This window comes from Leuresthes tenuis, unplaced genomic scaffold, assembly GCF_036924035.1.
Source record: "Leuresthes tenuis unplaced genomic scaffold, fLeuTen1.0.hap1 SCAF_7, whole genome shotgun sequence".
In the NCBI taxonomy this organism is placed as follows: domain Eukaryota; kingdom Metazoa; phylum Chordata; class Actinopteri; order Atheriniformes; family Atherinopsidae; genus Leuresthes; species Leuresthes tenuis.
Window position 1 is genome coordinate 15119402 of NW_027325361.1, and position 21120 is coordinate 15140521.

The 21120-nt window shown below is 42.5% G+C and overlaps 2 protein-coding genes across 3 annotated transcripts; one reads left to right on the plus strand and one right to left on the minus strand.

Annotated features, from left to right (window-relative positions):
- The first annotated feature begins 1573 nt into the window (after positions 1-1573).
- Positions 1574-7677, plus strand: tmem47 (transmembrane protein 47). Its single transcript, XM_072389473.1, has 3 exons — positions 1574-2036; positions 6160-6300; positions 6597-7677. Exons 1-3 carry the CDS (start codon positions 1811-1813, stop codon positions 6773-6775), a joined length of 546 nt encoding a protein of 181 aa, XP_072245574.1. The 5' UTR covers positions 1574-1810; the 3' UTR covers positions 6776-7677.
- Positions 7678-8208: 531 nt separating this feature from the next.
- On the minus strand, positions 8209-17075 carry tab3 (TGF-beta activated kinase 1 (MAP3K7) binding protein 3). Of its 2 annotated transcripts, none has more exons than XM_072389471.1 (7): positions 16866-17074; positions 16010-16181; positions 14225-15488; positions 13183-13343; positions 12680-12773; positions 10012-10095; positions 8209-9106 (listed from the first exon to the last, which is right to left on the minus strand). In XM_072389471.1, exons 2-7 carry the CDS (start codon positions 16109-16111, stop codon positions 8964-8966), a joined length of 1848 nt encoding a protein of 615 aa, XP_072245572.1. In that variant the 5' UTR covers positions 16112-16181; positions 16866-17074; the 3' UTR covers positions 8209-8963. The 2 variants fall into 2 exon arrangements, with proteins under 2 accessions (XP_072245572.1, XP_072245573.1); XM_072389472.1 differs by lacking the exon at positions 8209-9106 and adding an exon at positions 9727-9887 and having other exon boundaries at positions 16866-17075.
- Positions 17076-21120: the final 4045 nt, after the last annotated feature.

Below are 21120 nucleotides of genomic sequence, written 5' to 3' on the forward strand. Positions count from 1 at the left end.
TGTTGAACATGTTAGACGTATGAAAATAGTTGATCTCAGCTGAGAAAATCAAAACATTATCGAATGCAGAATGATATTTTGAGTTATTTTTTTCTAATTTTCAATTGATATTGCAACATTATTGTTGCTCTTTGCCCCAATAATCATGTAGTAAAAATCTGATATTGTGGCAGCCTTTTATTTGTATTCTGGAAGTTGTAATTCTACAATACAGGTTCTTCACTCTTCAGGATCATATTATGAGAAAAAATCATAATAACTGTAAGACATAAGAACTCTGAAAGAAGTCATCATTATTCTTAAACTCTTTTCTCTAAACATCTCACATTTTCCCAACCATTCTCTCCACAGTGTTTTATTTCGTGTTTCATATGTTTGTCTGTGTGGACTGTTTCCCTTCATTGTAAATCAGCTTATATGTTGATCATTTCAATTTTATTTATAACTGCTTGAATTTTTCATCGTCTCTTTCAGCTAACAATATCATGCTCTACATTAAGGCACATTTCTCATTTCTGTAAACATGAGAGTTTATTTCCATCATTCTTATGTCATAGATTAAAACAACCAAAACAAACTGAGCTGTGGCTCAGAGGGGTATAGTTAATTGTAATGTTGATGGTCAGATCCTTGGCATCCCCGCTCCACGTGTCAAACTGTTCTTGGGCAGGACTGACGGCTTCGCCAGTGTGGGAGTGTGAGAAAAAGAGCTGTATGAATTTGTATGTGAATGGATGTGTGTGGCTTGTAGTCTAAAACTGTTTTGAGTCATCAACGAGATTAGAAAAGCAATAAATAAATGTTGCCCATTAATGCTTTTTCCCTCCCACAATAACACTAACATCAGTAAAAGTTTAAAGTTCAAAGCCCATTTTAAATCATTCCAGTCAACAGCCAGTAAACCAGTCAGTGCTGAGAACTGTAACTGGGCTGTAATATGACTAGAGTCATAAAAAGAATTGTTCTAACAGCCTGATTTCCCTCACTGGACTCAAGTTAATTAATTTTACTGAGAGTCACCTAGAAAAATCCCTAGTGGTCCCCAAACTCCACTTTGTTAGACCTGAGGAATGTGTTTTATGCATTTCAGGTCATTTTATAGACATATGCAGTGAGATTATAACATCTGTCTCTCCCATTGTTTGACTTGGTTCCAACATTTACTCAGCAGCCCACTTGCTGAAAGGTTAGACTACTGATGATGACTTATTCTTTTCATCACTTTTAAGGAACTGGTAGCTATACCATGCTGCTCCAAACCATAACGATATAACTTTCCAAAAATGTGCAAATATAAAGGCTGAAGTCCTCTTGTCATTATTATTTTGACTTTCTACTATGCCAGCTGCTGATTCAACAACAAATTGATATATATCTCTATAAAATAAACAATGCGGTATTTGACCCCAGAGATCTGAAGACGAGGTACCTTTGCCAGACAAACGGACATGGACTCAGACCATTTTTTCTCTTTTAAATCAGTGGAGAATGAAGACACAGAGAGGGAGATTTGGTCGTGGCACTAGGACCCAGCAGGTGCAGCACCGTGTTATTTTAGAGATCTGCAGCACAGTCCTGTCAGCAGAGCGCTGGGTCCACAGCGGAGGCAGTGGCGTCCTCTTGACACAGGACGCGCGCACTAAGAGAACGGTGGCTCCCCATCCCGCAACCCACGGCACGACCACGGAAAGCAGGGCAACCGTAACCTAACTCGGACGCAGTTTATGGACTTGAGGAACGACACAGACCCAACACATGTTGTTTCTGTTCCACTACTATTTTGTTTTTGAATGATTAAGATACTTTAGGTATGGCTTCATCCGTGAGCGGCACAGAGGAGGTCCGGATGTCGGCGTTGACGCCCCTGAAGTTCGTGGGACTCGTGTGCGTCTTTCTCGCCCTGTGCCTGGATGTCGGGGCCATGCTGAGCCCGGCGTGGGTCACGGCAGATGACCAGTACTACCTGTCCCTATGGGAGTCTTGTTGGAAGCCCGTCAGCTCCATGGACTGGTCCTGCAACAGCACGCTGACCATCGGTGAGAAAGACGCTCATATACCTGCACAGCCACACTTATTCTGGGTGATGCGCAGATGCGCCATTATATTGGTTTGAAATCTTTGAACCAGTTTGATTGTTATTTTGTGGATGTGTCACCTCTAAAATGGCAGAGTTGTGGGTGCAGGCAGACACCCCCCATTCATATTCAAATGAAAGTCAGATACACAGCGCTCAGGGGTAACAAAGGGTCCCCGCAGGCTGTGCACTGCTGAACCAATCTGTTCTGTGGGTGAGAATTATAAAACATCACCCATGAGAGTGCTAAATGTTAATTACTTTATAATTAGCTATTGGCTGGTTAATTTAAACTGCAGAACTTTTCTACAGGAAATAAGATACTGAACAATGGGCTGTGCCCTGCTTTCCAAGTGGGAAATAATCGATTACAGAAATGAAAGTTTATCCTGGAGTCCCATAGTCTGATGAATAAGACACGATTTGGGTTCCTATTTAGGCTTGTTAACTTTTTCTTTTTTCCTGAAACATTTACCCAGTGCACCGCAGAATGATGTGGGAATTCTTCCTAACCAGGAGCGGTCCAGCTGGGGTTTCATTTGGCCTTTTGTTGCCTACAAAATGAGCCTTTGTGTGGGTTTCTTCACCGGCCAAGGAGCAAGGGCAGCTCAGAACACAGGGCTCCCCAGAGATCCAGATGCCTGGAGATTAGTTACCAGGGAAACAATTGAAGCGCTCCAAAAAATGCAGGTTTTCTCTATTAAGGATTCTTCCTGATGGAGTTCCCTCAGTGAGCTTTTTCTGGGCCCATAAATTAAAATATGGGCGTTAAAGTTCATCTTTCTTGTATGTATGTATGTATGTCATGTTGTACGTTTGTGGTATTTCTGTGTTAGGTTGCGTGGATGGTAGGATGCATAAAATAACTGAAGCATTATACAATGTAATAAGAGCTGAAATTAATCAAAGTATGTTTCCTTGCATACAAGCATGGTAACTTAAATCATCTCAGAGGAATTTAATCAGCCACAATACTGCTTGAACCTGGATCATGACAATGTAAATGAAGGTAGGGCCTACACGGACTCATCCTGTCATATCTCCAGTTTTAGCCTCTTACATTTTGTGTCTGTGTGCCCCCGTGTACATGTAAATATTTCATTTTTTTTTCTCTGCCCCTGGCCTTCTCCTGCGTGCTGAATTGTGTTTTTGTTAGTCTGACAAAATGTTTTCTTTCTGTCTGAGATGAGCAACTGTGGGTCACACTGGCCCAGTTCATCCTCTGTCAGCAGAGGCAGAGTGCACTTTGGTGCCATATAAAGACATGCAGTCCACATGTCAGCTCTCAGCAGCAGCAGCAGCAGCATACCACAGTAAATGCACACAGCAAACTTCCCATTTTCTCAGGCTTGTGCTTGGCTAGGCTTATTGATTTGAATCACAGTAATCAGTCGTCCCCTGCCCCACACACACACACACACACACACACACACCTTATATATCTCTCTCCCTTCAACCCCCCAATATTTTTTGCTCAGTGTCACGCTCTGGGCATTAAATAAATCCTGTTAGTTTGAAACAGCAGCTGGCCATTTAGATGTATTTCAACCTGCTCTGCAAGGCCAGTGTGTGTTTTTGTTCTCCAAATGCTAATAATGTTCCCTCTGAGTTAGAAAGTAGACATGAGGTATCGCCTTGTTACAGTTCATGCTCATGTGTTTGAAATATCCAGACGCATATGGTAGCCCTTACTCCCTTTATGTTTCGCTCTCTCCGTCTAACACACGCACACAAATAGTTAGGCAGGGGTTGGAGGTCAAGTTTAAAAGGTACAGAATGGACACAGTGCTCGGAATGTGGAGCGGCAATGTGTGAGCAGTGTGTGTTGATACCAGGGTGGTGTGAGATGAGGGAACGAATGTTGAGCCAGCGTGTGAGACAGTCCGACTTAGTGAGCTGAGGTGATGGTGAGGCACGATCTTAATGTCGTATCGATTCCATTTTTGGGAACTTGTCTTCTCTCTGTGGACTGTCACAGCTTAGTGTTGGCTACATAGAGGAGGTGGTGGAGGGCTTGGACCAAAGGCCGCTGACTGAAACACTTCCTGCCACGAACAATTCTCCATCCTGCTTCCTTGAGACAGTGAGGCTGAGTGTGTGTGACAGCAAGAGATAGATTCTCGGGGCACTTCTGTGACACAGATCTTCCACTGTTGTCCCAGACAAAGAAACTGAACCAGAGCCCTGAAGGTTGTTTTTTTTTTTTTTTTCTTTCGATAAACACTTCAGCAGCGCCTGACATGCACACAGGGGGACCATAATTAATGCTCAGATTGGATCTTGTGTTCTGTATCTCCTTTTCCATCTGTCATCACGCGGGGCTCAGATTAATAGTTTGGCGCTTCCTGCTCGTCAAAGCCTTTAAGCACCCTAACTCTGGCTGTGTTTCTTGCTCAGCGAACAGGCTCTGTTCCAGATTTGAGATGAGATGACTTTCTGCACTGCACAATTGCCCTGATAAAGCTCTCAGTCGCATGCTGGCAGGGCTGAAGGTACCAAGCAGACCTACAGAAAATGTCTGAGCGGCGGTGAGCTGGGACAGCTGCAGGTCAAGTCACAGTAACCCAGTTTGCCGATAGGTAGCCTGTAAAGCCGTGGCAGCAAATGTTGAGGGGTCAGTGAGCAAGGGGGCCTCGTGTTGTAAAAGATTGAGGGAACGGGTGCTCTGTTTATTGTGGGCTCCTTCCAACATCCTGTGGTGACAGGGCCCATTTATAAACTTCAAATCCTGGACCATATTTGGGAAGGAATAGTTGATTTTTGTTTATATTTGAGCTGCTTGGCCTCTGGAATAAAGTTTCCCCCCCAAGTAAGAGTGGAAACAGTATTTTAAGCAGCTTAAGTCCTGTCACTTTCTCCACGTTGGTGAATGTTTTGATTTTCTGCCTCAATAGAGAGAATATTTTGTTGGCAATACTCAATCTTTTTTTTTTTATTACTGGAAAAAAAAAGACAAAACAAATTCAAACTGAAGTCTATCAATGTGAGCCTTTCCTCGTGCTGCAATATTGAATCGCATATCTGAAGCGCAGTCCCTTTTGCGCTTTGATGTTTGTTTTTTCTCCACCCACTGTACTTTAAATGATTTCCTCCTGTGTAATCAAATTCCTCGCCATAATATCCTTCGCCTGTTTACATATAGACCTCCTGTTTCCGCAAGTACACAGTAAAGCTAAGAAAGAGACCCTTAATGTCTAAACAATAACAAAACGCTCTTTCAACAGTCCTCCATGGCCAATTAAAACTCTTGAGCTTTTTTTTCAAACACACTCTTCGGTCAAAGTGCTTTTTTTTGGCACAAAGTGAACAAAAACCCTCACTATAAAGTTTTTTTTTGTTGTTTTTTTTTGTATTTGACAAATGTTTTGTTTCCACTTTCGTACCCCTTCATGTATAAAAAAAAACGAGACCGAGATGGCAGTTATTTCCAGTTGAGTGTTTTTGGAGCGAACCTCAATGAAATGCTGAGAATGCTGCTGTGCTGGCATCAGCCAGAGACGGAGGGATACTCATTATCTGGGCCACCTCACAGAATCACTTTGCCTTTCTGCTGCACTGGGATCCATTACGGAACTGCTGAAATCTGCGTGCAACCAAGCATGTGTTTGTCTCTTGTCAGACAGAAAGTGCTGTGGTTGGACTGAGGGGTTATTCGCTGCATGGTTCACATTCTTCATTTTGCCACCGGGCCAGGGGCTCACATCAAAACATCACGAGACAACACCAGCGTCTCAGAGTACGCAGCTCTCCCAACCTCCAAACCACAAATAGTTTGTGTTTACATTGAGGAGATTCACCACAAGTTCTAGTGTGTTGGCCTTTTTTTTCCCCTCAAATGTGAGATTGAGCATTGTAGCTTTATTTTGGCTGACCACTATGGCCTATGACCCATTCTACTGCCTTCTCTTCTTCCTTTTTATCCCCCCTCATCTGTCTCTACACTGTCGTCCCACCTGACAGCAGAACCGACACGGTTCTTCAGAGTAGCCTCTTTCAAGCTACCTAAGTCACTCTGTGTCTCAGTGTGATTTCATGGCTTTCCACCTTCCCTCCCTCCCTCTACTCTGTCCCTGTGTTTGTCTCAGACTGGCAGATTGCCACACTGGCCCTGCTGGTGGGGGGAGCAGCCCTCACCCTCCTCTCCTTCCTCGTGGCACTGGTGTCCCTGTGCTTCGGCTCCAGGAGTCGATGCTACAAGCCCGTGGCCGTCATGCTATTCACTGCAGGTACGTAGAAAGATTTAGTTCTGTTGGAAACAAGGAAGTGATGAATGATCATCCAAAAATACACAACAATGGCTGACCAGTTTCCAAAAAATGCATCTCTGTGCTGTGAGGAGAAAGATTCAAGGCCTTCGTTATTGCAACTGTCCCTGTAGGGTTTTAGAGGACATCCAAACGCCCTGTGTCGCTTTCTATTCAATTTGAGCCTGCTACCCATTGTTTTTTGTTCAGTTTATTTCTCTCTGCAACTGTTCATCCAAGTCATTTTGATATTTGTGCATTCTCCATTTCCTTTTCAGTTGTACTTCAGGTGTGCAGCTTGGTCCTGTTCCCCATCAAGTTCATAGAAACTGTCAGTCTAAGGGTATACCATGAGTTTAACTGGGGCTACGGCCTGGCCTGGGGCTCCACCATCTTTTCTTTTGGAGGTGCCATCCTCTACTGTCTCAACCCCAAGAACTACGAAGACTACTACTAGAAATATGTCAGACAAAAGAAGAAACCTAGGGCTCTCTGCCTTACCCATTGTCCACGTAGTAATAGGAATTTTCTGTCAGCTCCACAGTGCTCAACCAATGACTGGAAAGACGAAAACAAATGCTTATTGATAGCGTCTGGACTGGACAGGAGTTCTTCTGTTTGATACTGTGAACTTTTTGTCTCAAAGGCTAAACTCACATATTGGACAGGTGCCCATGAGCTTTCTAAGGAGGTTTGGCAGCAAGCCCTGCTGTGAAAAAGAAATCCAAAACCAGGCAGGAGAGAAGTTTTGGAAGAGAACATCACCAATAGGATTATTCTGCGTCCCCTTTAAATGAAACTCCGGTAGGTCTTGGATTTGGGCAGAAAATCCGAAGGGAACAGATGGAGTCTGTGACCCCATACCGGCACACATTGGTGGACTAATAACCAGTCACAGTGAAGAAGGAAAGGACTGATGTAAAGTCAAGCCAATGTAGAGGGGAAACATTTCCTATTGACGCGATATCCTGATAACAAAGTGAGGAAGACAGAGCAACATGCTACATTTCCCCAGAGATACTTCACATCTGGGCCATGGCCAAGCCTCCTTCCTCCAGCAGAGATTAACAGAGAAAGCAAGTGGACTGACTTTATTTTCTCCCGTCTTATTTGAGAGTATTGATTATACAGTGAGCTACCCAATATCTAAGAACATTCCATAGACATCTTCCAAACGATATCATGCTGGTGAGAGGAATTTTTAATAGTTAATGATCAGCAGTCTGTCACATACGACAGTCGCGTTTAATTCTCCACCATCATAGCCCCAGTCACACCCACCTAATCAAACTGGTGTATTATATTTAAGTATGTGCAGAATGCATTAAAAAAAAAAAAGCAATATTCATGCCAAGCAGATTGGTGGGAAAATGGCAAATGACCATGTCTGCTGAGTGCACGTGTCTGCATGATTTTGCTACCCAGCATGTGCTCGCAGACTTCCCCATGTGATGCCTTCTTATCTACCCACTCTGCAGGAAATGTGAATGCTCTTAGCAGAGTAGACACCTTTGAGAGTGCAGTTGTTTTCAGAAAGAGAAAACCTACAGTAGTTTAAGGGGTCGGCTTACTTTGTTTTGGCATCGAAGTTAAGGTCAATGATATCGAAGTGCGAGATGCGTTATGAGTTGTGTGATGAGGGCCGTGGAATGGACAATCTGCACCCCTCTGGTAAAGACAACCTTCTTAAATCTCATTCGTGGTGTTCATAATCTTCTCCATCTCCCTCTTGAAACATTGCTTAAAGTGAGTGTGTGCATGTAACTTCTGTTTGCTGCTGTGCTTCTGGTTACCGGTGGTTTAACTACCAACATAATAAACATGCACTGGAAACCTGTGTTTTGATTGATTTGGGAAAACATTCATTAGTTATGATAAACTACACAGCTGTTCATGGTCAAGTCACATATAATCAGCTCTTTTATTAAGTACAGCAAGTTGAGGCATTTGCACAGGAAATCCACATCTTTTGAACACGTAATACATGGTGGCATAATATGCATAAAAGTACCAGGAATATACTCATATGCAAGTGTCTTTAGTGTTCTTTCAGTGAAATGAGCTCTAATACAGAGCCAGATACAGTGTACAGTCTACATTTCGCATTAGTCACCACTTATATACCACTGTTTTCATTGTTCTTATATCAGAAAGGGAGCCAGGGGTCCTGGATTAAGATGAAAGTGCCTCCATTTTGAGTTCAGGAAAGGGCAAATGTAAACAGGGCAGTCACTCACTTCTGCATGGAATGTTCGCTAGGTAAACCGTAGCTCCTTCTCCTTCTCCTTAAACCTTAAACTGCTTGACCTTGCTGAAGTCTGTCCCACTCAATGTCGAAGTCGATAGGAAGTCACAACCCCTTTTAGACATTTGCCACGAAAAGAGTCTCCAATAGATTGGAAAGAAATTCATCAGCCGCCAAAGAAAACACAGATCCTAGTGCACTGGAGTAGTGGATGATGGACGGACAAGTGAGCAGGGCGGGGCTGGGGCACAGTGGCTCTTTCTCAGCAGGTAGGAGGGGTTTATATACTGATTGACGGGGGGGGGTAGACCTCAAGACAGACTGTGGAGGGTTGGGCTTACGGTGTCCAAGGATTTGCAAGGGACGGGTAAGGGTGGAGCAATACAGCGCAGTGCTAAGTTCAGGTGTAGCGTGGCATTTCACACTGTTCACAGCGGTTGAGTGCAGGGTGGTTGAGGAAGGTGCAGCTTTCACAGTTCCACTGGGCGCCTTCAAAGTCCTCGTCTCTTTGGAGCGCTGGCGCTGGTTTGGAAGCCTGCTCCCCTTCAGACAAAAAAAAAAAACAGAGTTGAGATATGTTAAGTGTAAATACAGGACAACTTCGTTCATGTAATAGAGCGCATGCACCAACTATTTCAGTGTAATCAACTGAGGCGTGGAATTACCAACAGGTGTCACACTGACAAGTTAGGCATGCATTTAAGCGTGAAGTGACGGTGGACATTCACTTTCCAAGCAAGGCTTCACATCTCGTTACCATGCCAACGGATCTCTGGAGGCCAACACAGACTAAAGACAGCTAAGCTTTCAGCCTTGATTTCCAAACAGAACAATCTTCAATAGCATGAGCCAAACAAGATGCACATAAAGGAGGATCTCAATGATCCTTTGCTCAAACGCCAAAGTCTCAAAATCAAAGATGCTTCCTCAAGTCACGTCCCTCTTAGGCTAGAAAAAATACCGTCCTTGTATCTTAAGAGCAACGTTATGGAACACCTCTAACAAGTGGGCAAACATTACAGCAATGGTTAGAAAACTGACAAGGCTGTTTAACAGCTCATAGCGACTTTAAGGTGACAACAAATACAGTGAAAACAAACTTAGTTACATTTAAATGCATATTGTGCAGACATTGACCCCTCTTCTGCCTCGGGTATCTTACACATGTGCAAACGATCGTGGGTGTTTTGAGAATGCAGAAGACCCACAGAGGAATCCTAAATACTTGACATTGGAATCGTCCTTTAGCGAGACCTGATGATGTGGCTTTCTAGAAACGGCAGCTGTTGAGCATCCTTCCTTGACTTAGAGAAGCACCTTGTATCTAAGAAACAGTATAATTGTCAGATTCTATCCTGTAGAATTCAAATTAATCTTTTCTTTACACAACCTATGACAAAAAAAAAAAAAAATCCCTTTCATGTCTTAAAACCGTGTGTCACAGTTACCTTTCTTCCCAGTTTTGGGCGGCACCACTGGACCCGGCTGAATGTTGTCATAAAAGTTGTTGATTGCTTTGGGGTCAAACTTCCCTGTGAAAGAGAGCAGACATCAGATACAGCTTTAATGCGTTTGTTTAGGAGTGCCCATTCCAGGCAGAGGTCCAATTTGTCTCGCTTCCAGCTCCTCTCCTTGACCGACTTGGGCAGCGTTAGCAGGGGAAGACAGTTAAACATTTAAAACACAGCTGCTTCAAATTCAGTTCAGAATTGTCAAAAATAATACAACATAGAGATAAATAAAATAAAAAAAACTTCAATCCTACAGTTTTTGCAACGTTGGAATGAATGTTGAGCAAACAATTGCAAGTACATGCCTATTGTTCTCATCTTAATTATGAAGCACATAACAAGGAGGTCAAATACGGCAACTTCTGCTGTAAAACTCTCCCGGTCTTATAGTCCTGACTCGTGGAATCAGAATTCACTTTGCAAAGTGTTCTGGGTTGTATTTTATCTCGACACCAGAACCTCAAGTACTGAGCCCCAACAAACACTGTTCCCCTGTGTTTTTCCAGTGCAGGACAGCTTTTGGTTTCTCAAAGAATCACAGATCCAAAATGAAATTAGCCCTATTCACACACTGTCAGGAGATGGGACCTTGTGAACTAACAACATGAAACAACACGGTTCATTTGAAGGGTTTGCATCATCAAAGCGTCAGATTCAGAGGAGGCTGGAAATATTTGCAGTATCAAGAAGAAATAGAAGCGTTAGTAGTCAGCCAACAGAAGAACAGGTAAAACAACTCCCATAAAGAGGATGCGCATCTCATTTTATCTAAGCAGGCATTCTTTGTTTCTAAAAGAACGAGTCCAATTCATTCAGCTCACATTGTACACTTGTCGTGGTGTTTGTGGGTTTTATTTATCACATTCAGTTTATGGCTGTGCGTTTACCAGAAAGGCTCAGGGAGACACGGAAAACTGCAGCTGTTTCCTGGAGAAAACCCGACCACGGTCTGCAGGATAAACAGCGACCTCAGAGAGGATTTATTTAGGCAGGAGGACCATTGCCTAAAACTTTAGTGGCACTGAGCTGATTGCAAATAAATTGGTCACACTCTGAAGGCTCCAGCCATATACATCTTCTTTCAGCCTCCGACATCTCCAGACCTCGTAACTATACTGGTCCAGTGCTCAGGTCTCTGCACTGGCTTCCTGTCGCTCAGAGAATAGACTTTAAAACAGCTCTATTCGTGTAGAAATCTCTTCATGGTCTAGTGCCAAAGTACATCTCTGACATGTTAGAGTCATATGAGCCAACCTCAGGGAGGGGTCTCCTGCTGGTGCCCAGAGTCAGGACTAAACAAGGTGAGGCTGCGTTGCAGTTTTATGCTCCTAAAATCTGGAACAGTCTTCCAGAAGATGTGAGACAGACCTCAACTTAGGGGTGGGCGATATGACGGTATTAGATCGTGAAGGATTACAACGTGAAGACGATCTGTCAAACTGCAGAGATCGTGGGATACGTCGTCAACCTGACCGACCAATCGTAGCGAGCCATTGCTGAAAGCCAAACAGAGGAGTTGGCCGCTAAATTGGTTTGGATTTTCCGCAACTGATCAAGCACAAGCAAATGTAATTTGCACAGAAACGGTTCGCACGTCAGGTGGCAACAGGACGAACCTGTTCAATCACTTGAAGAAGAAGCATCCCAAACAGTATGCTGAGAGCCAAACAGCGAGGGGCCCGGCGGCACCGGCACCGCAGGCGGAGGCAGCAGCTAGCGTAAGACCAGAACAGACAACATTAACACGGCAATAAGGCATTTGACAAAGGCACTCCGTACGACAAGGCAAGCAAGCGACAGAAAGAGGTAACAGAAGCAGTTCCCTTTTATCTGGCAAAAGATACGATACCGTTGAAGACGGTAGAAAAGGACGGGTTCGAACGCCTGCTTCAGGTAGTTGACCCGCGGTACGAGCTGCCCAGACGAAAATACTTCTGCAACACTGTCCGTTTTTCATTTTTCAGTTTAAGATTGTGATAAAATCGAAATTTCTTCTTTTTTTTTTTAAATCGTGATATGATATTTTTTCCATATCGCCCACTCCTACCTCAAGTCTGACAATGTTTCAATCCAGGCTGACAACAGTTCTATTTAGCTGTGCATATGACAACTGAAGGTATTTTATCTGCACTCTTCACTTTTAATTTAGTTCATTAAGGATTCTTTTTATGTTTTATGGAATGATTTTATTTGCCTTCTTGTGATTTTATGTAGCTCTAAAGCACTTTGAATTGACTTGTGTACGAATGATGCTCTACAAATAAACGTGCCTTGCCTTGGTAAACAGATGAAGGATGACAATAACTTTCCACACACCGTGGTTGTGGCAAACGCTGTTATCAAATACGTAATCAACAAGCCAAACTCTGCACGGACCACACTGAGGGTCAGGCGTGGATCGGTCTGGATCCCGCTACACATCAGCTGGTCATTTCTGAGCGCTGCATCTGTATGCACAGTGACACATCCTCATTCATCATTTTGGTCCACACTCTGTCTGCTTCGGGGCTTGGCTCTTTCAAGATCAATGCTTTCAAATAAATAAGAAACACACTTCAAAGGTTTAGGTTGGATGGTGCATTCATATGCATGCTCATGTGTATACCTCTCGACTGCAGTAGATCCGTCTCCTTCAGTGTACAGTCAATATCAATCTGCAGCTGTCTGTTGAGACTCCGGAGTCGGGTCATCTCTTCAGGCTGTGGTCAATGCAGAAAACCCATTTAGACAAATACGCTTCACTAAATTAACCTCATGTTTCCTGAGATATTTCCAAATGCTTTTGACATTGCTTTGCATAGTTCGCTGCAATTTAGATGCAACTGCTTTCCAAGATAAAATCTTATTCCTTCTTATGCGTTCTTTATGAAAATCGACCGCCTGATTTAGTCCCTTTGTGTTATTCACAACATAACTTCTGCAGCCCACTGAGCTGCGATAAACAGAGGATAAAGAAGGTCTAAAATGTTCTTCTTGGCTTCTCTTAAATCAATGATTTTACCACAGACTTTGGCTTTACCTTTGGTCAACAAGTTAAAAACAACAAAAAAACAGAAGATGAAGATTTCAAGCTATAATTGTAAGTCTCAGCACATGCTCAGTCCTCACCCTGGGTATAAAATTTGTGGAGTTCACTCGTCGAAAGCGTCTTTGAAGGGCGTCGTATTCCATGTTATTGACGTCGGCCTTCAGCTGCTCTAGCTTCTTCTTCTCCAGCAGTAGCTCCTTCAATAAACGCTCCATCCTCGCTCGCTGATGGAGCAAAAGAGCTACAGGGATGCACACACCAAACATGAAACGTTTGAAATCAAAGTTGAATTTGCAACTGCAACTCACTCCAGGGCCTCACTGCTACAGCATTCCAATTAACGAAAGTCCAACACTTGCATCATGTCAACGCAACACAAACAAATCATGATGTTTCGACTCTCAGAGAAGTTTGACAATTATTCCATTTACAAATTGAAAAAAATACTTAAAGAGCACAAAAAAGTCACAGATGACAGAACCATGTCAGCAAAAGGAAAACATGCAAACAAAAATACAGTTTAACACCAAGAAATGAGAAGATTAAACAGATCCAATTCATCTATCAGCAAATATAAATATCATATCACTGCTCGATACAGATCTTTATTCTCCTATTTTACTCACGACTGTGCAGATTCATACAAATGGTATGAATGGTAAGAGCTACTCATTATAAAGCTCTCACTTCTATAATTTCACAGACTTTCTTACAGTGAGAACCTTATTTTCATGGTATTACTAAATAAAATACAAACTCAGAGCCCAGTGACTTAGATTGGCGATTTGTCGGATTTGCAACAAATAAAGTGGCAGTCAAACACACCAATACTAGTATCTATCAATCTATCAAGAACAGTCGCTTAAAATGAAAAAAAAAATAGCCATCATTCGGATTCAAACAAAGAAACACGTGGTACAACAGGGGGCATTGCAAACAACAAAGGCACAGGATGCTGGGGTTAGGACACTTTTCTTAACCACAAAGACACAAAATCCTCAGACATCAAGTGTCTTCAAAGGGAAGTCACGTAACATGATAACCTTGTCTATTTTAGCATAGGCCCAAACACATATTCACATGTCCAACACAGAAAAAAAACAAAAAAAAACAAGCCTTTACCTTGTGTGTAAGCATAGTCATCAGAACCAGAGCTTGAACGTCGGGGCATTGGCGGAAACTGACTGGCATTGTGCCCTGGCAGAGCAGAAATGGGCAGGATGGGTGCTGGGGCAGCATTATGCTCGCCTTGGTCCACCATGTTGAGAAGAGACTCAGCTTCTGCAACAGGAGGGGAGCTTAGTTGTCTCTGAGCCTGGCCTCCAGGGGACACTTTAATTTTGAAGGTATAGGCCGACTGGCCTGGTTGAGGGGAAGAGGCAGGCCGAGGTCTTCCAGAGCTCTGATGTGGTAAGTATATCCCAGGGTGAAAAGCTGCTGGTCCTGGTCCACTCATTGTGATGCCCCTTGAAGGGGAACTCGGGGAGGGGCTGGTAGCCATGTAGCCAATCACTCCCTGGGGATGTGGGGCATGCACAGGTGAGTTGCTGCGAGGTCGAGGACCCTCAAGGGTAATCTCAATTTGTTTTGCTAGGGGGTTTTTTGAGTGGTACTGCCTGTAAACCGCTGGCTGTTGTTGGGGTTGTTGCTGGTGATGATAGGGCATGCTGGAAAGGTTTGGAGAGTTAATAGGGAGAAAGACATATTGCTGGTGCCCGGGTTGTGGCTGGGGTTGCGGTGGGGGCTGTTGCTGGACCTGATGTTGTGGGGAGCTGTAAGGGGAGCCATATGTGGGAGTACTATAGGGGGACTGCGAATGCTGATAGAGAGGCGCCCCCGAAGAGGACCAGGATGCTGGCTGTGGACTCTGAGAAGGTGAGGGTCGTATATATATGGCGGCATTGGTGTTGTTAGCATAGTGCCCAGGAGGGATCTGCAGAGCCTGTGGGACATTAGGTATAGTTTGCGAAAGATCGACTGTTATAGGTTTCAAAGAATAACGTGGAACAGGGGAGTACGTGGGGGACATGCCTTGCATTGTAGGTGGAGGGGTGGGCGTGCTGGCCGAGCGGTTCTGATCGTTCATAAAAAAAGGATTGTACCCAGGTGAGGGAGCCATGGTGGCTGGAGCCGACAGTGGTTCAGGGTAGCTGGGGCGCTGGGGATCAATGTGACTGTCACTTGTGCTGTGCACTAGGGAGCGCCCCACTCCTGCTCCTCCTGCATTAGATTTGCTTGCTTCCGAGCCTGGATAGCACAAGCTGATATGAAGCATATGGTTTCGGTTCAGTTGCACCTCCTCCGGACTGTGATGGAAGTCTCCATATAGGTATCTGTTACTCTCCTGAGCCAGCAGGTGGCAGCAGAGATCCAGGTTATTGTTGTTCTGGGAGAGAGTCAGAAAGTTGTCTCAGTATCAGTGACCTGTTCAGTACTTCTTAAGTATCAGAGTTCAAGAGATCATCTTGCAACCATGTAGTCTAGATCATCATAATGGGTAATAATCAAGGTTAGTAATCAGTGGTCAAACTATACTGATTTATCACTGACCAGTACTGATTATTAAAAAAGCATGGCAGTCGATGCACAAGATACGACACCAGTATTATGTTGCACTTTATCAGAATTTCATCTTTTAAGCATGTGATCAAAGCACAATGACTTAAAAATAATGATTCAATGTTCATTTAACACTATTATGTCTGCCTAGTCTGTTTGCTTGAGTAGATCAATCATGCCCTTTGTTTGCAGTATACTTGTCCAACAAAATAAATAAGGTCAACAACTAATCAAAAGATTAAAACCTTGAGGAAAAACTACTGAATGACAAGTCGCTTTGGAGCACAAAACTAACAGACCTCTACACAAGTGAATACATTAAGAGGTAGCCCTGAATCGTGTGTTTACCTGCAGAAGGCACTGTGACACTACCCCCTCTGGAATCTCTGGGAAACGCTGTTTGAGGTCCTGCAGGATGTGGTAGTCAAGCTGAGAGCCTCCCTGCGCCATCCTGAGCCAACACAGAGAGTCAACGTGCCCAAAGCAGCAAAAGCCGAAATAACCAATCGCGTCTCATCCCCTGAAAATGCAGAAATGATCAACAATGCTAACGGCAAACCTGACATAGATTCTTGCAATGAACCTGTGAAGACTGTTGGCCTGCCAAATTTCGATTACATACCCTATGTGTCAGCAGTAATCTAAACAAAGATATCAGTCTTTGTAAGATATGTCAACGTGAGTTTCCATAAAGAACACATTTCGATCTGTTCACCTGATAAAAAACGAGGAATATCAAAGAGAAAAGCAGCCTAAATTTTAGTGCTCATTGACATTAGCACACTAGTGCTAACTAGCAAGGTGCCTGTCAGTCTGTTTTTATTTGTTTAGCCATACTTTTGCACCAAGCAACGACGACATACCAACGCTAGCTAGCAGGCTAATTATCAGTATCATCACTCCGTACATCACTCAAACAAACAACCGCACCTGTTTGCTGTGTGGCTACAACCAGAAACAGCGTTACTATCCTCAGGAGATTCAACGATGTCACTTGTAACTAATTTCAGCATTGCAATCCTCTAAACAAGACATCTGTTTAAACAAGATTAACTCAGTTCCTCAACTGCCGGCCAGCTAATGTTGCTAATGCTAACCTTAGCTTAGTCCCGTCTACTGGTCAGCTGTCAGAAGCTTGGGTGTTGATGGATTAGCCAGCTAACTATGCTAAAGCTAGCAAACGTTAGCGCTTCGTAAAACTTACCATATGCTATGAATCTCCCTCATGTTTCGGACCATAGTTGAGTCCCGACAGGAGCTGTGCAATTTCTGAAGTAATGGGCCGACGTTTTTCAATGTTCTTGTTTCGGCTAAATAACTTGTAGTTTCGCATTCCAGCGTCAGGCCCCCGCCACTTAACTGCATCGCAGTCTGTCTATCGCGATAATGTCACAATCTTCCGGACCAGGAAGTTGCTCCAATCCTCGGGACTGAGGTTGTCAAGAGTGCGCATGAGTGCAAGTAGAAACCGTCCTCGGAACTCCATTCAGCTTTTAGTTAATGAGAAACCATAAATTATCCTTTATAGTTTCCCTATAAATATAGTATACTTCAAAATGATGCTAAACACCGGAAATTAATAAAACCATAATGCGTATTCACTGCACAGTCAACAGTAAAGTAAGCCCTTTAACAATAATAAAACAACAGCTGTAACTATTATTATTATTATTATTATTATTATTATTATTATTATTATTATTATTATTATTATTGTTGTTGTTGTTGTTGTTGTTGTTATTGTTATTAATAAACTATGATTATTAATAGTAATGGTATTATTGATGATGATGCAGCTTAAACAAGACTGTTCACAAGTCAATTCAAGTGCTTGACTCATTCTACTGTAATATATGTAGAATCTTGTTTGGCAATGTGTAGCTGAAGTATCGAATTACTTCCCTGAATAAGACTTCACCCTGTTTGGCATATACATTGTTCAGAACCTGTATGTGTTGTTCTGCAGCAACATTTCTCTTTTATGTATTGCGCTTTTTATTGTGCATGGAAGTGATTTAATTTTCATTGGTGGCTGGAGTGACTGACTTTGTTTATAGATAGACTTTCAGAAATGCTCTTACATAAAATTACATATGTACATAAACAGTTCAACAGTATTACTTTTCAAAACAATCCAGATATAGGTAGAAATGTATTAAAAAAACAATCTCATCAAAAGACAAATTTACCTTTTTCAAATTAAAAGAAAACAAGCAACAGATCTTATCACTAACACCCACCCACACACACACACATATATATATATATATACATATATATCAATCATAATTTAAAATATTTGAATATTCACACCTGTAAAAGCAATTTGCAAATAACATTAACATATCAGCATCAACGCAAATAATTAAAGCAAAAAGTCATGATAAAGATTATAGGGTTAAGCAAAAGAGTAGTGAGTTTTTTGCCATTTGCACTTTTCAAAAAGGTTTTAAGCTTCACCTTAAAAGTAGAACTTGATATTAATGGATTTAAAATGTCTCCAATTTAAGAGAAAATTTGTGTGCACTGGATGTGCCAGTTTCCACACTGCATCTGCATTATGCATAAGTGCCTTCAAGTCAGAGTTCTGTTGACTTTCTCCTGGGGCTGATTAATTTGAAAATAGATTTTCAGATTCATATTCTGCACGAAGGTCCATTTTTTTAATTGAGGAACCAATAAGAAAAATATATTTAGAATAAATATTTTTAAACATTCTGAGAGGAGAAACCTCAGGCCCTTTTAAAATCATATCCCATATTTCACTTGCTTGTGTGAGACAGCAAGACAGGGCATGAGCTTAATCATCTGATCTAAATTCCTTTTGCATGACTTGATCATTGGTTTAGACAACCCAACATGAACTGACAGTCACAATGTCAATATGCATAAACGGGACTCCTGTGATGAGACTGAACTCCATTTGTCACACTTTGAACTGAGGGATACATAAATAAAGGGTAATATAGGATAAAAGATAATATCAATTTCATATCAGTTCATGATCTGTCACCGTACAGATATCGACTGTTTTATATTTTTTGCAGCTTCAAAGACAGAGGTATCTTGTCAGAGGTGAATGTTTTCGCTAGGGGGCAGTGAGAGATGTTTGAATGCAGCATGAACTTCGGCTGACTTTCCGAGGGACACTGTACATTTTGGTTTGATCGAGCAGTTGCAGAAGCAAATTTAAAAACCCCGAGCCGGTGACCAGGTTTTGGCTGCTGCCTGTGAATTTGTGTAACACTGTTAACCATCTCTTAGAAGGCTGTAAACAAGCCATTGATAGAGATAACATTAACTGATGGGCCTGACTCTAGTTTGTTTGAAGGTATTGATTTAATTTTTCACTTTGTAAACAACATTGATATAAATTACTTTTACTGTACCCTGAGAAAGATTTTTTTGTTTTAATTGCCTTTCTCATTGAAGAAGATTTGTTGTGTGCTTTGTAAAACCAGCATGGTCAGACTTTAGTCTGCTCTGTCTGCAGGCAGCACCTGTTCTGTGGCAAAATTGCTGCTTTTATTCATGGCAGCTGAGCGCTCAGCAGTCACAACTGGGAAATCATGATACTGGAAATCATGATACTGCTTTTTCCTAATGTCATGTAGGGACTGTGAAACTCTACAATGAACAAGAATAATGCAGTATCTTTCAACCTCTATACCTTCAAAGCGAAGAGCACAATACTCCGATTTCACACATGTAGAGAGTAGGAGACAGAAGAGAGCGTGTGGGTTGTCCCATATTACATTTAATACTGTGTGGCTTTTAGATTAGAAAGTTGTCCCTTACCCTTGAGCAATCCAATATTTTATCACAGTTTACTGTGCATAACTAGGCAAAAGACAATGGCATGACAGAGTTCATTATCTACTAAATGTGTGTGGTGTTTGGTCACGGCATGTCTGGTTAGAACACATAAGTTCAACAAGAGCTTGATAAACAGTTCTGAAAACTTCAAAATACAGATAATCTTTTTGCTTGGAATTAGTACAAAAATGTCACGCTATGATTCTGCCTTTTGTTCTTTTTTAAATGCAATGCAGAGATTGCAACAGCTGGACAATGCAACTCAAGAATCGCAACTACTGTAAGTGCCATGAACAGTTGCACTTGCCATTTGGCGTGGACTGTTTCCAGATCACTGTACTCTGCCACAAGTCCGTGCCTTTTGGGATCCATGCCTCGGTTAGCTCACTCTCATAGCCACACCAGTGATGACGGTCTATTTCTGTACAAAATACCAAGAACGTTCAGTCTGGCACCAATACCGTTAAAGAAACAGTCAAGAAAGTGCTAACAGCTAACACGATTGAGCACCAAGACAACTGTAACTGTAACTATATGGCAGACATTAATGAGACAGAGTCAAAGGGTATTTTGATGGGCAAGAAACACATTAGTGAGCAGAGTCAGAGGATACACAAATTATTTCACCTGCTATTTTGATTATGAGTTTGTGATGTGGTTGTTTCAAAATGAGAAGGTGCTACCTCAAATCCTCAGCGATTTGCTCACAATCAAAGCCATGTGTTCTGATATTTATGGACATAAATGTTGTCAGTCCAGGTGTGTCCCTCTACCAGCATTTGGCACAGGTTTGACCCACTGAGCCAGTCTACTGACACTCAGGGGGCTAAGGGCTGTACCACCACAAATGTATTAAGAGGGATGTCGGGGTTATGCTACAGCAGCTGAGGCTAAGGCCCAGTCTGACTCAGGTTAGCTGTCTCTCCAGGGTTGATCGGTTGCCACAGCTGTAGTGCTATTTAAAGCAGTGCCCTTGTCGTCCCTGATGCCCCTAAGCAGACCCTAACCCAACAAATGTTTTAACCTGAGCAGGAAGTAAAAAGACCACCTCCAAATAAAGTTGCGCATTTTGCGACTTAATTCATATAACGCTGCATATATCGCTTTAAAAGGGCTGGATTTTTATTCTACACCAAATGTGTTTATGCCATTCATGAAGAATGATGCACAAAGAGAATGACACAAAGACGAGCGGAAGCTTCGTCGCGACTTTGAAGAAGTGCAGTGAGCTTGACTTACATCAGATGGAAGGTCTATTACAGCACATTCTCTTGTGTTTAGATTTTAATCTGTGCACACTTTTGTTGAATTATCTGCAACTGAGGCGTTTCTGCATAGACTTTTAAAAAAAGTTTTATTCTCTTGTGCCAAATAATTGTTTCTTTCTTTGTTTTCCCAGGCAGCTCTCTTTTCCAATGACACAGCATCTCTCAGGTTTCACTTCTGAGTACAGTATTAGCCAGAGCTTTGGCCCTCCTGTTAGGGGGTTTCCAAAAAGCTGCAACACCTCTGACTGGATGCAAGTGATTGCTGAAATTAAGTCGCTTTACGATACTGGGACATTTACTTCTAACACGACCACATTCTAGTAATCTGGAATTAGTGTGACAAACAAGGGGACACTAATAATACAAAAGCTGCAG

Bases quoted from the DNA above. Each gene is read 5' to 3' on its own strand.
- tmem47 (XM_072389473.1), top strand. From the start codon at position 1,811: ATGGCTTCATCCGTGAGCGGCACAGAGGAGGTCCGGATGTCGGCGTTG. The intron at 2,037-6,159 runs GTGAGAAAGACG...TGTTTGTCTCAG, and splicing joins CAACAGCACGCTGACCATCG to ACTGGCAGATTGCCACACTG. The intron at 6,301-6,596 runs GTACGTAGAAAG...TTTCCTTTTCAG, and splicing joins CGTCATGCTATTCACTGCAG to TTGTACTTCAGGTGTGCAGC.
- tab3 (XM_072389471.1), bottom strand. From the start codon at position 16,111: ATGGCGCAGGGAGGCTCTCAGCTTGACTACCACATCCTGCAGGACCTC. The intron at 10,096-12,679 runs GTATACACATGA...TCTCTTTCACAG, and splicing joins GGATCTACTGCAGTCGAGAG to GGAAGTTTGACCCCAAAGCA. The intron at 9,107-10,011 runs GTAACTGTGACA...TTTTGTCTGAAG, and splicing joins GCCCAAAACTGGGAAGAAAG to GGGAGCAGGCTTCCAAACCA.